General features: G+C 40.1%; 2 protein-coding genes across 6 annotated transcripts in view; one reads left to right on the plus strand and one right to left on the minus strand.

Annotated features, from left to right (window-relative positions):
- LOC122553644 (mitochondrial import receptor subunit TOM20 homolog) overlaps positions 1 to 11,361 on the plus strand; it is a 23,733-nt gene extending 12,372 nt beyond the window's left edge. Inside the window, exons 4-5 of the mRNA XM_043697769.1 lie at positions 9,209 to 9,351; positions 11,042 to 11,361. Coding sequence (XP_043553704.1) covers positions 9,209 to 9,351; positions 11,042 to 11,095 — 197 coding nt within the window. The 3' untranslated portion in view covers positions 11,096 to 11,361. The remainder of the gene's footprint in view (positions 1 to 9,208; positions 9,352 to 11,041) is intronic.
- timm9 (translocase of inner mitochondrial membrane 9 homolog) overlaps positions 11,110 to 16,633 on the minus strand; it is an 18,216-nt gene continuing 12,692 nt past the window's right edge. For 4 of the 5 annotated variants that reach the window (XM_043697771.1, XM_043697772.1, XM_043697770.1 and 1 more), the window contains 3 exons: positions 13,744 to 13,818; positions 13,548 to 13,643; positions 11,110 to 11,547 (listed from right to left, as the gene is read on the minus strand). In XM_043697771.1, the coding sequence (XP_043553706.1) occupies positions 11,410 to 11,547; positions 13,548 to 13,643; positions 13,744 to 13,779 (270 nt within the window). In that variant the 5' untranslated portion in view covers positions 13,780 to 13,818 and the 3' untranslated portion in view covers positions 11,110 to 11,409. Of the gene's footprint in view, positions 11,548 to 13,547; positions 13,644 to 13,743; positions 13,819 to 13,905; positions 15,698 to 16,633 lie in introns of those variants that run through there. The other variant, XM_043697773.1, reaches the window with a different exon arrangement.

Below are 16,633 nucleotides of genomic sequence, written 5' to 3' on the forward strand. Positions count from 1 at the left end.
ATTATTGGGCAGTTATTTAGAGTGGGACTGGAAGGGATTGTGTATATAGAAGTGCAATTGTGGGTCTACATAGAGCACTTGCGCTGGAGCGGTTGAAGAAGGTAACTTACCACCACCTTCTCAAAGGCAATTATGGATGGGCAATAAATGCTGGTCAGCCAATGGTGCTTACACCCATGAGAGAATCAAAAGTCCCCAGGAAAAAAAAAGCAAGATATAGTGTCAAAAGAGGAAAAATGGTAAAAAGGCAAAATTAATGACTCATTACTTGAATGTGCCTACTATCTTGTACAAAATAAATATTGTAACAGCACAAGTACAGGTTAACTGGTATGATCTTGTAGTCGCTACGAAGACATGGTTACAAGGAGATCAAAGCTGGAAATTTAAATATTTATGGATACGTGATTTTTTAAAGGATAGACAAGAAGCAAAAAGTGAAACAAACATACAGTACTGGAGAAACTCAGCAGGTCTGTCAGCGTCTTGTAGAGAGAAAACCAGTTGATATTTCATGTCCGTTATGGCTCCTCTTCAGAAATATCTTCACAGATGTTACCAGTCATGTTGAGTTTCTCAAGCATTCTGCAGTTGTTTCATATTTTCAGCATCCACAGTGTTTTGTTTTTATAGTAAGGAAAGTGTCATGGGTAGCGTTATTGATAAAGAATAAATATGATAGAAAATAAAAATAAATGAAACAAAGAACTGTGGATGCTGGAAATCAGAAATGGAAAAAGATGTTGTGGGGAAAGCTCAGCAGGTCTGGCAGCATTTCTGGTGAGTTAATGTTTCAGGTCCAGTGACCCTTCAGAACTCTAAATGAACAGGTTAAGTGCAGGTAAAAGGCCAGAGAGAGTGATCCAGGAGGCAGGAGATTGTTGGAGGTGGGTGGAGGGGTCTGAAGGACAGAAAGAGGATTCTTGCCCAAAGAAATAGGCGTGAAGGTGATGGAAACAGAGTTCAACATTATGTTGTACCTGAAATTCGTTGAGGTGGGGTGCAGAAAGGTAAAACTAAGACTTTTTTGCTGAGTACGGAACAGTCAGTGTCAGAGAATAGAAGGTCAAAAGGTATAGTAAATGCACAACACGAGCTGGGGTTAGCAGAGGAGATGGAGTCAGAAGGAGGGAAAGAGAAGGAAGAAAGTTTCTCGAAAACATGGGTATGTCTAAGTTGTTGCATTTGGCATTCCTTAATGTCTGGAATGAAATGAAAAAGATTTTTGTCAGCATGTCAAATAAGCTGGAGGATGAACTGGAACTGGGGGTTAGGGCAGCATTGAACCAGTGGTAATGGAAAGAGAGGTCCAATGTCTGCATATGGCGACACATGACACTGAGTGTAGATCTGTGAATGGTGGCGGGGTCAGCTGTTTGAGGAGCATTCTACGTCATCGAGATACCTCAGTTTCTGGGTGAAGTCAAAACACGGATGAAATTGCTCTTGGAACATTGAGGGTGAACTGGAGGCAGTCACTGGGTTTAGAAAAAAGGTCACGAGGCTAGAACATTAACTCTGCTTTTTCTCTCCAAAAGCTGCTAGACCTGAGTTTTCACAGCAGTTTACAATGTCATAGAGATGTACATCACTGAAACAGAACCTTCAGTCCAACCTGTCCAGGCTGACCAGATATCCTAAATTAATCTAGTCCCATTTGCTAGCACTTGGCCCATATCCCTCTAGATGCTTCTTATTCATATACCCATCCAGATGCCTTTTAAAAGTTGTATTTGTACTAGCCTCCACCACTTCCTCTGGCAGTTCATTTCATACACACACCACCGTTTGCATGAATAAATTGCCCATTCGGTCCCTTTTTAAATCTTGCCTGTCTCACCTTAAACCTATCCCCTCTAGTTCTGGGCTCCCCCAGTCCTGGGAAAAGACCTTGTCTATTTACCCCATCTATGCCCCTCATGATTATATAAACCTCTGAATGGTAACCCCTCAGCTTCCATTCTCTAGCGAAAGCAGCCCCAGCCTATTCAGCGTATCCCTCTAAACCTGCCAACATCTTTGTAAATCTTTTCTGAACCCTTTGAAGTTTCAAAACATCTTTCCTGTAGCAAGGAGACCAGAGTTGCAGACAGTATTCCAAAACTGGCTTAACAAATGCTCTGTACAGCTGCAACATGATCTCCCAACTCCTTTACTCAATGCTCTGACTCATAAAGGCAAGCATACCAAACGCCAACTTGACTATCCAGTCTACCTGCGACTCCACTTTCGAGGAGCTATGAACCTGCACTCCAAGGTCTCTTTTTCAGCAACACTCCTCAGGACCTTACCATTAAGTGTATAAGTCCTGCACTGATTTGCCTTTCCAAAATGCAGCACTTCACATTGATCTAAACTAACTATTTGCCAATTCTCAGCCCATTGGCCCATCTGATCAAGATCATGCTGTACTCTGAGGTAACCTTCACTGTCCACTACACCTCCAGTTGTGGTGTCATCTGTAAACTTATTAACTATACCTCTTATGTTCATATCCAAATCATTTATATAAATGATGAAAAGCAGCAGACCCAGCACCCGATCCTTGTGGCACACCACTGGTCACAGGCCTCAAGTCTGAAAAGCAACCCTCCACCACCATCTTCAGTCTCCTATCTTTGAACCAATTCTGTATCCAAATGGCTAGTTCTCCCTATATTCCATGTCATCTAACCTTGCTAATCAGTCTACCATGAGGAATCTTGTTGAACGCCTTACTGAAGTTATGTTTTTGAGCAAAATATTATGTTCAATTGGAAGATGTAGAATTCCTATTGGTTGAAGGTAAGAAACAAAAAGGGAAAGAAGACACTGGTAGGAGAATTCTGTCAGCCCCCTAACAGTAGCTATACTGTGGGATGTAGGATAAATCAGGAGATTAAGGGCCTGGAGCAGCAAGGTAATCATAGGTGATTTTAATCTTTGTCGATAGAGATAGTCTCATTGGCAGAGGAAGCCATGAGGAAGAATTCTTAAAGTGCAATTTGGACACTTTCCTCGAGCAATATCTTGCAGATCCAACCAAACAAGGGATCAAGCTATTTTGAATCTGGTGAGGAGTATGTCATTAGGCAGGTTTAATACATGATGTGTTGTGGGTAAATCACAAGTTAATTTTAATTTGGCTAGTTATTAAGAAATCTCTCAGACAATCAAATACAGAAACAATGATTTAAACTTTATTGCATGTAGCAATCAAAATAAGCCTCAAGCAAGTTAAGCCTCACAACCCACCTTGGATATTACCCAATTAGTGATGGAATCTGGCCAAGATTCATTAGACATCTCGTGTTGGATTCTTTATATATTTTTCTTTTTTTCAAATTTGTGATTTGACATTATTAATGACTTTATTGATTCTTTCATCCTCAACTTTGATTACTTTCCTGGAGACCTCGAGTCTGTAGCTTGACTTGTTATCAGGAATAGCTCCCCTCCCGCCCCCCTCTGTTCCATTTGGGTTAGTTATCTACTCAAAACAGTGTTTCCTGCAATCAACTGCTTAAATTTTTCTGCAGGGCAATCCTTGTTCTTAATTGGCAATAAAACATCCAGTTTATTAAGCAGGTGTCAAAATGGTTTTGTTTATACAATCTTGCCAAGACATGGCTAATTGCTTTCAGTCTCTTGTCTTCTCGCTTTTATCTTGAGAAACCATTTATTCCAGAAAGAGTTATTGCTGATTCTTTCAATCCATTAAGTTATGAAAGTTGTGAAATTTACATTGTCACAGATGCCAGAATAAAAGACCTCCAAGGAGACAGTAACCATAGCATGGTAGAGTTTAGCATTGTTTGGGAGGGAGGAGCTAATGTCAGAAACAGTTGTGCTGCGCTTAAGTTGTGCTGGCGAGAGTGGTTTGGAAATGGAGCTTATTAGCAAATATGGTTGAGGAATAATAGATGTTTAAGAAAATAGTTCATGATTCACAGCAAAGATACATTCAAGTGAGGAAGAAAAATTCTAGGAAAGAACCATAGTTTACTGGAGAAGTTAAGGATAGTATCAATTGATTTTAATTAAAGACCTTTTAAAATGTTTTACAAAACATCCATATACAAAAAAACCCACCAGAAAACAGAAAAGTAGGGGCAGTACAATAAAGTCATAATGTGATACTATTAGTAATGAGTGATCTATTATTCTACCAGAACAAACTTATCTACTTAACTTAAACTAAGCTGCAAACAAATTAAATAAATATTAAATTAAACTAAATTCAAGTAACTTAAATTATATCTCACTACTTTATTCTGTTTCACTCATCACACCTCCACTGAGGCTCCCATCCCTGGGAACACCATCTACAGTACCCATAATCTTTATCCCCCAGCCTCCCCTCTCCCAGGGCCTCATGGGCACCCATACTGATTCCCATGGCTGTAGCACGGCCCTAATTAATATCGCTGATAAGTCTGCGTCAATATAAATTAAAAAGGGCTGCCACGTCTTCTAAAAATGCTTCTTTTTGTGCTGCACCATATTTGTGAGAGAATGTTGGGGGAGATGCTCCATCACCAGCATATGCCACCCCATAAGACTTGGTGGTTTTTCCAACGTCCAATTCACTAGAATGTTCTTCCTTGCACAGTGGGTAAGAATATTACACATTATCTTCCCATGTTCCCCCAAAGAGGGCAAATTTAGCAACTCCAAAACAAGAAATACTGGATCTGCATTAATTTCAATCCCCAGGATGTCCTTTAGCTCCCTTGCTATAGCACTCCAGTATCTCTGGATCTTACAGCATGACCAGTAGCAGTGTGAGAGAGTGCCCATACTAATTTTACATTTGGGACACCCTGATGACGTTTCTCTCTTAAACCTAGCTAACCTCTCTGGTGTCACATGAGCCCTGTGTAAGATCTTCAATAGCACAGCCTGTGCTCTGTTACATACTGAAATTTTCCTTACATTTCTCCACAAATCCTCCCATACTTCCGATGAAATATAATGTCCTAGCTCCTGATCCCATGTCCGACACTGTCCTTCCACGTCCTTCAAGGCACGACCTTTCAGTAAATGATACAAGATACTGACTGAAAGATCACCTATACACTGGAGTACTCTTTTGTTTTCCACATCTGACTTGCAACACTGAGCCAGGAATGTGATCTTCCTCTGTATATAATTGTTTATCTGAAAGTACTGGAGAAGGTCCCTGTTAGACAGTTCATATTTCTGGTTGAACTGACTAAATGACATCAAGACCTCCCACTTGCACAAATCTCCCAGGCATGAGATTCCCTTATTCTCCCATAACTTAAAGCCAGAGTCCATTGCCCCAGGTTTAAATCCTTGTGCTCCCACCAATTGGGTAAACGACGAGGTCTTTGACCAATTGCCCTCGTCTTGCCTCATTATCATCCAGGCTTTCACCGTATTTAAAATAATTGGATTCTTAGACTACTCGGTCACGGGTTTCATCTTATCCATAAATAATAAATTAACTAGAGGACATCTTGACTGCAAGGCTTCAACGTCAAGCCAAATTGACTCCGAATTCCCCTGTACCCAGTCACCAACATATGCTAACGGGGCGCTTATTTGATATTTCAAATTCCCGAAGATCCGCCCCTCCCTCATCATGAAAAGCTGCAATTTAGTGAATTTAATTAGAGGACGCCTGTGTACCAAATAAAGGACCCTAGCTGACCACTGAGCCTCCATAACACTCGTCTGGGTAGCAACAATGGGACCATTTTCATGGGGTACAATAGGCGAGGAAGAACATTAATTTTATCAGGGCTGTTCGGTCCAACCATGATAACGGTAACCCCTCCCACCCGCTGCAAATCCTGTTTTATCCTCTGCAATAGTTGTACATAGTTAGCTTTATACAGCTGGTGGAAGGAAGGAGTAATAAAATTCCCAAATACAAAAAACCTTTTGACGACCATCTAAATGGGAACTGCACTCCATCCTTCAGATTAGGCACCACCACTAATCCTTCCACTGGCAAGGCTTCCGATTTTGTAAAATCAATCTTGTAGCCTGAGATACTGCCAAATAAATTAAATGTTTGAATCGCTCGAGGAACAGGCTCCTCTGGATTGGCCAAGAACAAAATGACATCATCAGCATATAGGGTGATCTTATGCTCCCCATTCCCACCCTTGGCGTCACTATTTCAGGATCCCTTCTGATAGCCTCAGCTAATGGCTCAATTGCCAAGGTGAATAACATGGTGAGAGAGGACACCCCTGTCGACTACCAGTATTAAGGTTATCTGACTGAGCATCATTTGTAATGACTGCTGCCTTAGGATCATTATACAGTACTGCCACCCATCTGGCAAAGGATCCCCCTAGACCAAAGGGCTCTAGGACCCCAAACAAATACAGCCATTTTATCCAATCAAATACCTTTTCTGTGTCTAGGGAGACCACTAAACCTGGGATTAATCTTTGCTGGCATACCTGGACTATGTTCAGTATCTTCCTGATATTGTTGGAGGAGCTACAGCCCTGAACAAAACCAGTCTGATCTTTTATAATATGGGGAAGGACCTTTTCCAACCTCAGAGCGAGCATCTTGGATAGAATTTTAAATTCTATATTCAACAGTGAAATTGGTCTTTGTGAAGCACACTCTTTGGGGTCTTTCCCCTTCTTTAAAATGAGGGAGATACTAGCCTCCCTAAGAGAAGGTGGCAGACAATCCTGTGCATATGAATAGCTATACATCCCCAGAAGTGGCTCCACTAACACGCTTATGAATCCCTTATAGAATTCCCTCTAATTTTCTTAATGGCTGTGCCAGCCTCCAAGGCCCGTGTGCGACAGTAATTTCAAGAACTAGATGTCAGTGCCATGATTGGTATGCAGACACCGATGGCCGTGTGTAGAACATCGGAATAGCTAAAGATGTAGGATATCGGTACCACAGTGGTTTTACAAAGGGAGTTTGTGTTTTGACCCAGCAGTGAAGGAACAGCAATATAATTACAAATCAGAATGGTGTATGGCTTGTAGGGAAACTTCCCAAGCCTTTGTGACATTTGAGAAGATTTGTAGCTCAGGTTGTGGTTCACTTCTAAGTTTGCTCGCTGAGCTGGAAGTTCTTGAACCTCTGCAGTGTTCCATCGCTGATGCACAGTGACAGCAGTGTGTACTGCCTACACAATGGAATACAGCAATTTGTCTGACTCCCTATATAGCACTTTCAAAATGTGCAACCTTTACCACCTCGTATGACAAAGCAGCAGATCAGGTTGTAAGTTTGCTTGCTGGGCTGGAAGGTTTGTTTTCAGACGTTTCATCACCATGCTAGGTAACATCACCAGTGAGCCTCCAGGGAAGCGCTGGTGTTCTGTCCCACTTTCTATTTGTGTCTTGGTCTGTTAAGGTGTGTGTTATCATTTCTGGTTCTTTTTCTCATAGGTTGGTAAAAGTGGTCCAAATCGATGTTTATTGATGGAGTTCCGGTTTGAATGCCAGGCCTTTAAGGAATTTTTGTGCGCGTCTTGGTTTAGCCTGCCCCCTTGATGGATGTGTTGTCCCAGTCAAAGTGGTGTCCTTCTTTTTATGTAAGGATAATGGTGAGAATGGGTCATGTTTTTCGGTGGTTAGTTGGTGTGTACCCTGGTGGCTAGTTTTCTACCTGTCGAAAAGGTATTGGCTGTTAGGTCTTTTACTAACCTGTACTTCAATGCTATCAATGTTTGTAGTTTCGACATGAACGAAATCTGTTGCAAATGGAAAACTTGAGGCTTGCTATGGAAATCCACTGTCTGGTTTGTTGAACTATGTAGACAGAGAACAAGGTTTCATCACTTTTTTTTTTGGTGTATGTATTGAATTAAAAGCCAGGAGCTGCCAGAGGCTGCAAGCTCTTGCTCCTGCAATCCTTACTGGAACTGTTGATTTGCATCAGGCGGCACGGTGGCACAGTGATTAGCACTGCTGCCTCACAGAGCCAGAGACCGGGTTCAATTCCCGCCTCAGGCGACTGACTGTGTGGAGTTTGCACGTTCTCCCCGTGTCTGCGTGGGTTTCCTCCGGGTGCTCCGGTTTCCTCCCACAGTCCAAAGATGTGCAGGTCAGGTGAATTGGCCATGCTAAATTGCCCGTAGTGTTAGGAAAGGGGTAAATGTAGGGGTATGGGTGGGTTGCGCTTCAGCGGGGCGGTGTGGACTTGTTGGGCCGAAGGGCCTGTTTCCACACTGTAAGTAATCTAATCTAATCTAATCTGAATCAGCAGTGAAGATTTGTGTGGTTCAATACTAACCAAACTAGAGTTGATGTACAAACATGGAATGTGAGTTTTTAGAGGATGCAAGTGTGGTGAAACGGTTAAAAATTATGTCCCAATACATGTGTGAATCTAACCGGAATGGAGGTGTTGCTTAGTCCCGTGTGAATCTTATTACACACCTCCCCGTGTGAATCTTCTTATCTGTATGTAACCAGAATGGAATGTGTTTTTTAGCCTTGCTCTGCTGTTCACATGAATGTTTATATCTGGAAAAGAGTATATCAGCTGGAAAAGTCTCCAGTTCGGTGAGTCTGCTCCGGGGTTACGTTTAACCGCCGAGCGTGGGTTGTTGGCAACCGCTCTACGAGAACTGACGGCTCCCAGTTCCGGTAACATGTAGAGTGAGTATAAGCCAGACCCGTTGGTTGTGGCGACGCTGCGGGGAATAAAATGCCCATATTCTAGCAGACTCGCCTCTTGGTCGTTTGTTCTGTGTCAGACTACTCTCCTACGAACCTGACCTTGAGAATTTTTTAAAACAGCAAGTAAGTGTCTTCAGGATCAGAATGATTGAAAGATGGGGAAAGAGTAATTATTATGTGCTAACTCAATGAATGAACAAAATATGTCCTAAATTGAAATATTTTTAATATTAACATGAATTCTCTGCACATGAGCGGTACCTGAGAAGATGCATTTATTGCTCATTTCTAGTTACCCTATGATGGTGATGTTTGAGCCTTCCTGAAACATCTATCCTGCTAGTGGTAGTTTTTATTTTTTCCCATTTTGGATGAAATTAATAAGTAGATGTGGGGACTTCACTCATGTATAGGCCAGGGAGCGGTGCCAAATATTAAACTGGTTGAAATCCAGCTTTTTTAAAGCTGCTTTTTCTGGACCCAGCCCATAAAGTACCTGAATTATTAAATTAATTTTAATTTACTGAAGTGATTGTTGAACTCTCAACCTGTTAGCAATCTATAACTTCAACACTACTCTTGATTTTCAGGTGACTATGAGAAAGGAGTTGATCATTTAAGTAATGCTGTATCGGTCTGTGGTCAGCCACAACAGCTATTACAAGTTCTTCAGCAGACACTACCACACCCAGTGTTTCAAATGCTCATCCAAAGATTACCTGCTGTAAGACAGGTATGCACATATTCATTTTTGTATGCATTTCAAACTATTCACTCTTTTGATTCAATATGTTGCACATATAGTCAGCTGAAAATAAAGAAAATGTTCTGTTTATAGAAACTACAGTGTCCTAAGGTAGATGACCTACAGATTAGCTAAGAATCTCCAAAAATGGATTTGTTTTTGTATTTCAAATCCCATTAACTTCAAATTGGTCACCAAGGAATACTAAAAAGCTAGGACTTAAGACAGATTTTTAGCATATTGGGAATGGGCAAGAAAGTGGAATTGAAACCCTATATGTGCTATGATAGCATTAAATGTTGGAGCAGGCTTGTTTTGGACTGTATGTAGTCAAATCCATCAATCATGTGTTTCCAAGACCTGTTTTGCCTAGATAACAGGAAGAAAATTGAACTCAAATGTTTGCCCAACAGACAGTCTGGGGCTATAATGCAAACTGCTAAGGTGTTATATCTAACCTACCAATGGGCCTCCAAATAAACAAAGAAGAGATTATGCAAAGTACGAAATGAGGGAAGGCGCACACAGGAGGGGATGAGGGAAGGGCAACCTCATGCAGGAGTGGGTGCAATAGAAAGAGAAACAGAGATAGTGAGCACATGATGAAGACAGGGCCCGAGATGGTGGATGTGATGGAGGGAGGGACAGTGATGGAGAGCACAAAAGGCCTGAGAAATTTTTTTTATCTAGCCACCTATGTATCTAGGTTTAATAATTCTATCTAGGCTAATTTACATGAAGACTTTGACACCAAGAAAAAAAATCTAAATTGGCTTCAGTTTGCAAAGTTTTCTGTTCAGTAGTTATTTGGAATTACACTGATTCCCATATTACCTTTTTGGGAAATTGAGGGACAAACAATCAGTTTAAATCATAAGCAAAACTCTGAATCCATGTGTTTAGAAAACTAGAGAAGCTTGCTTATATTATTTTGGGATATGCAAGGACATGTCTTTATTCCTTTGGAAACTTCTTTTTGCAATACCTAAGGATTGTACCAAATCTACTTGAAAATATTACTCATGAGGTACAATAGAATAAGAGTTAGTCCGTCTTAACTGGTGTTACAGTCAGTGTTTTTTTTAAAAAGGAACTCTAAGACAAAGGCAACCTGAATTCCAATGGAAACTGAGTCACAAACATGAACAATCATGCCTAATATTTTGCCAAATTTTCCATTTTAGGTAATATATTGAAAACTCTACCTTATTACGAACTCAATTACAAATAAAACTATTTAGGATTTCTCTGCACCTGTTTGCTTTAGTGTGTGCAAGGGTAACCTTGATTCATAGAATACCTATGAAACAAGATTATCTTTATACACACTAAAGCAAATAGACACAGAATCTTAAAGTTTTATTAGTAATTAGGTTTTTAATAATATCATCAAGTTTTCAATTTATTTACTAAAATGGAAAATTTGGCAAAATGTTTGGCAAGTTTGAAGTGAATTTTCTTATTGTTGTCTTGTTGTGAAAGGATTATATTTGGAAACAAAGGTATGCGAAAACAAACAACTTGAAATTTTTCAAACGTAACAGGAAAGCTTAAACATTTTATCAGGAGTATGAAGTGAAATTACTACATCAAACACTTTTTCAAAATATTTTTTGTTCTGCAATAGAACAAAACATTTGCTTTTTTCTACTAAATAATAAATGTGAATTTCTTTCAGCGTTTTCTTGCAGGTATGACTGCACAGAATTTGGTAGAAGATGACGTTGAATAAAAACTTTACACATCTTCAGCTCCAACAAAGTTTATTCCATCATTGTGAACTTTAAATGCAGTGATTGCTGTAGACTTAAGTTTACAAACAATTGAAAAGGTGTACCATTCACTTTCAAAATAAACCAGAAGTGTTGGTCCATCAGACATAATGAATTCCTGTTTCCATCCACCTCTTCTTGATTCCAAGAATGTTCATTTCGGTTGTATCTTAATAGGCACCAATGTTTTGGACATTAAAAATGTGGTCATTTGTCCACCAGTGCAGCAATGTTTTACGATTCATTTGTGCCCCGTCATTCAGTTGGTCCACTTTTATATTCTAGGTTGGCTAATCAGTCCTGCTTTAGCTGCTAAAGCTTCATTTTGTTGAATATGATATTCCTGAAAGCGCATTGATATTCTTTGGGTCATCTTCAGATATTTCTGCAGACAATGTTCTGAACAGGTCACCTGCATTGAAAATAAAAACTTATACCAAAAGGTACTGCAAACAAAACTAGTAAAGCTCAAAGTTAAGTTTCTTGTAGTTCACACTTAATAGATCATAAAAGCTAATATAAAATTTAATTTTTGCATTCCCCTCCCCTAGATATTTCCCATGTGCATGCAAAAGAGAAGTCTCACCAGTAGACAGCCGTTTGTAGAACAATGCTGCACATATTTGAACATGTCCAGCTGGACATTTCAGATCAGGAAATTTAATGCACTGTTATGCAGATACTTGTTCACAAATGCTATTCAAAATATGTTAAATGCAGGTTTGGATGACAAAAAACAGAAATTTCTCCTAATAGCCTTAAGTCTCTTGTTATTGTTCCTTAAAAGAGACAAGGAATTTCCAAGTTTAGCCGACCCATTTTGTCTTCTGCATTAATTACAGGAGTGGTCCCAAAGGAAAGTACTTCTGCTTTTCCGAATCATTGTGTAGATCATAAGGTGTTTGGTATTTGTTTGGTGCTTTTCCTCACAACAGTATTCCACATTTGGAAATTAAGTGGCTGCAGTGGAAAGTCCAATCAATTGTAATTAAATACAGAAGACATTTATTAATTTAAAATTTAGCTATAAGTCATGAAGGTAAGGTTTGACCAAATAAATCTCAGTATCTAGATATTTGAAATGGCATACTTTATATTTTGCAGCAGTTGGATATGTTATGACTATCAGCAAAATGATAAAACTTACAGAAATTTGAACATTTCCTTTTTACAAAAAATCCTTTTCACGAATACACTTATATATTTAGACTTGTATTCTAGTTAGAATTTCACATTCGTAGTGGACTCTGATTATTTTACTACTGCCCTGTAATACCAGATCACATTGCATAATGAGATGAATGACTTGGAAATGTTGGAAGAAAATTTTGGCGAATATACAAGAAACATTTCCTCCTTGAATAGTACAAATAAACCTATTAATAGCCACTTGATTTTCTATGGTATTGGTCCATTCGACTTTCTAGTTTGCATTTTCTTTCTGCTTGAAGGTTTCAAATAAGGAAAAAAAACTCATTTCTTTGAAAGAGCAATAAATTTTGAAGAATGGTTTATGGTGAACAGAAAGAGTGTCATTTCAGCACTGAATATAAAAACATCAGAGGGAGAAAAATCATTAATGGTTTGCTAAGAATCTATCCTCCAGTGGTACAGTGAACTCCTGCCATATGCATATTCAGTTACCCACAAAATAGTGTATAATATTTGCTTATCTAAGTTTTCCAAGAGAAATTAAGAAAACTTAAAAGTCAAAAACTAAGGCAGCTCCTAAATGAGTGTAGAACAAAGATATAGAAGGTGACCATGACTTATTTCATAGATGAGAGTGCAAGCTGTACATGTTTCATCATCTCTGTTACCTCTTGGGCATTTTGAACATTGCTGGAGACCTTTCTAAAAAGGCAAAGTGTGACATTATTATTTTTCCCCCCAGAATCATTTACATTTGTTGAAAACATTGGTCATATTGTTATGATGTTCTGCACATCAACTTTTGGATGGTTGGAACCTGTCTAAATTTACGTCCATTATAAAATATTGGTCAGTTGCAAGGTTTCCAAGAACATAATCCCAAGAATGGTGGGACTTTATTCAGAAGTTAAGAAAGAAGTATTCCTCCTGACTAGCATGTGATGTTTGCATTGAGTACAATACCATATTTGATATACAGCAACTTTATACATCATAGTCAGATTGTTGAAGCATTAAGGCTTTCAAAATGACAACAAGGCATTTCAATTTATTTACCCTAAATGAATGAGTTTAAAAATTAATGGCCTTGCTTCAAAGTCTGAAATGGAGACTATTAGAGAGCATTCATGTATCATTTAAATTATAACTAGGATATGAATGTTCAATTCTTTCACAATAGTGGTTGAATGAATGTTACATTGAGTAATGAATGTGTTGATTTAAAATCAGTACACAGAAAATACAAAGTGTGGAATATACCTCTTCTGTTTTTACATCCCTGGTTGTGAAGTCCTTCACACAGTCCATAAAGCAGTGCTCAGTCAGTTTATTGTATGTACCCAGAAATTCTTTAAACTGTGCAAGAGCAAGAAAAAACGAACATGATATTAAATCCTGTGACCTTAAATAACATGCTTACTAACTTAATATTAAAGTAACCTTAAAAGAAATTTACCTGTTTTATCTGGTCTGTTTCTGATATTTGTGCCATTACAACTATGCTTTTAGGTCTTGGGAAGATTTATTGTATCTGGCAATAAAGCAATTCAGTAGACATGTTAGAATTGAAATGAAATGTCACATGACTTGTAAAAAAAAAATCTTGATTAGAACTCACCTGAAACACGAGTTCTGACGTTCATTTCATAAAGAGGGATATGGAGGGACGAGCGAAGTTGCAAAAATATTCTGATATCACCTTTGTGAATCTGAATATTTTTGCTAATAGGAGAAACTTAATTTGGGCCCCTTTTGTCTAGAAGGTTGAGAATTAAACATTTATTGATTATTAAAGGTAGTCATGGGGGAGACAAAAATATTTCGACTTGGTGTTGTAACCAAAACCAGGGGTAGAAGTATAATCACTGATAACTTCAAGAAAATAATTTAACAATACTTGTTTTATATACTGCCTTGAGGGTAACAATGTCTCAGGATACTTCATAAAGCAAAATTTGATACTTGTTATTACACAAAGGGTGGTCGGTGTCTGGAACATACTTCCAGGGGAAGTGGAAGAAGCAGATAAACAGCAATATTTAAGAAGCATTTAGATATACACGAACAGGCAGAGAAGAGGGGATTAGTTTAAAATGGCATCATGGTTGGCATAGAGTGTACTGAAGGACCTGTTTCTGTGCTATACTATTTAATGTTCTGTAACCAAAAAGTTAAACAGGTATGTTTTAAAACACCTTAAATGAGGAAGAAATTGAGAGGTTTAAGAATGGGGACTCAGAGCATAGCTGTCAATGATGGAACATGCTAAATTAGGGAATGAAATCTTTTATGGGTCTGAATGACCTGCTGAGATCTGTGGCGAGGCCAATCTTGACAAGATAATTTCATTTCTTTAAGTTTCTCGCAAACATCATGGAAAAGAAGTGATTTGATAGGGGTTAATGCTTGTTAAATGGCACAATAAGGGTGCAACTTGCCTCATTAATAATCAGACCCCTTTCATATCACACTTGCCAAAGAAAGCACTTGGCGAATTCAGCTTGCCACTTCCTCTGAATGACCCCAATGTTTGAAAATAGGCATCAACATCTCAAGGCACAATCCATGGGAACTGGCCACACACCTCCCACGTCAACAACCATTACCATCTGAGAGGATGGGAGAATGAACCCTAATGGTACAATCTGATCCATTTACAAGACACTTGTACACTTGACTGCTGCATCTTGAGCTACACCTGCAACAAATAATGTATCGTGCAATGAGGACATTGGACCAGGCTGCATCTTTAAACTCTTTGCTTGCTTGCTTTCATAACATTCATTTTGACCCTACATGGATGCTCATAGCTCCTTACCTTTGTGCAGTTTGCCCCCTCAGCCAGAGCTACTAAACTTATTATTGCCATCTTTCCACATCAGGAAAGCCAGGAAAATAATTGTTAACAGGCCTCTGTCAAGCAAAGGGGGATAACTTTTGTTCAGGAGTTCACAGCAGGGTAAGTTTAAGGCAGCCAATAGTACCAGTCCATGTCTAGTTCACAGCAGTCAGAAGGAATGAGGAGCCAACTGACAGGGAGCTCTCCCCTATTTTGGGCTGTATTCCCTGTGGAGTGTAAGGGGCAAGTATTAATAAATGAAAATGAGGGGCACACCTAATACTGTTGGTGCAGGTGGGAAACTGTCCTGATTATTGAGTAGGCATTGCAAAAGACATGCAGTGTTGATGGTTCGGACAGCTCTCGTCTCTCAGTGCTTGTCTCGACATTTGACGAGGTTTTAAAGATGGTGTAGACGCAACTGATGCTGGGGAGTTCTGGGATATCTACTGAGTGGTGAGTATTCTGTCAATGGGAACATTGTGGTAAAATGCAGCAGAATCAGGGGGCGCAGTGGTAGTCTGGCGCACTGACCTCTACACCGCTGAAGCCAAACGTCCCAACTCGAGGACACCTCTTCCTACTGCCCCCTTGACCATGACCCCACCCCCATCACCAAACCATCATCTCCCAGACCATACAGAACCTCATCACCTCAGGAGATCTCCCACCCACAGCTTCCAACCTCATAGTCCGGGAACCCCGCACTGCCCGGTTCTACCTCCTTCCCAAGATGCACAAGCCTGACCACCCTGGCCGACCCATTGTCTCAGCATGCTCCTGCCCCACTGAACTCATCTCTATCTACCTTGACACTGTCCTATCCCCCCTTGTCCAAGAACTCCCCAAACGTTTGAGACACCACCCACGCCCTCCAACTCCTCCAAGACTTCCGTTTCCCCGGCCCCCAAAGCCTCATCTTCACCATGGATATCCAATCCCTTTACACCTCCATCCGCCATGACCAGGGCCTCCAAGCCCTCCGTTTTTTCCTCTCCAGACGTCCCCAACAGTATCTTTCCACCAACACTCTCATTCGTTTGGCCGAACTGGTCCTCACCCTTAACAATTTCTCCTTCGAATCCTCCTACTTCCTCCAGACCAAAGGGGTAGCCATGGACACACGTATGGGCCCCAGCTATGCCTGTCACTTTGTTGGCTACGTAGAGCAGTTGATCTTCCGTAATTACGCCGGCATCACTCCCCACCTCTTCCTCCGCAACATTGGCGCCACCTCGTGCTCCCGCGAGGAGGTTGAGCAATTCATCAACTTCACCAACACATTCCACCCTGACCTTAAATTTACCTGGACCATCTCTGACACCTCCCTCCTCTTCCTGGACCTCTCCATCTCCATTAATGACGACCGATTTGACACTGACATTTTTTACAAACCCACTAATTCCCACAGCTACCTGGATTACACCTCTTCCCACCCTACCTCTTGCAAAAATGCCATCCCGTATTCCCAATTCCTCCGCCTCCGCCGTATCTGATCCCAGGAGGA

Source organism: Chiloscyllium plagiosum, chromosome 10 (assembly GCF_004010195.1).
Source record: "Chiloscyllium plagiosum isolate BGI_BamShark_2017 chromosome 10, ASM401019v2, whole genome shotgun sequence".
Classification (NCBI taxonomy): Eukaryota; Metazoa; Chordata; class Chondrichthyes; order Orectolobiformes; family Hemiscylliidae; genus Chiloscyllium; species Chiloscyllium plagiosum.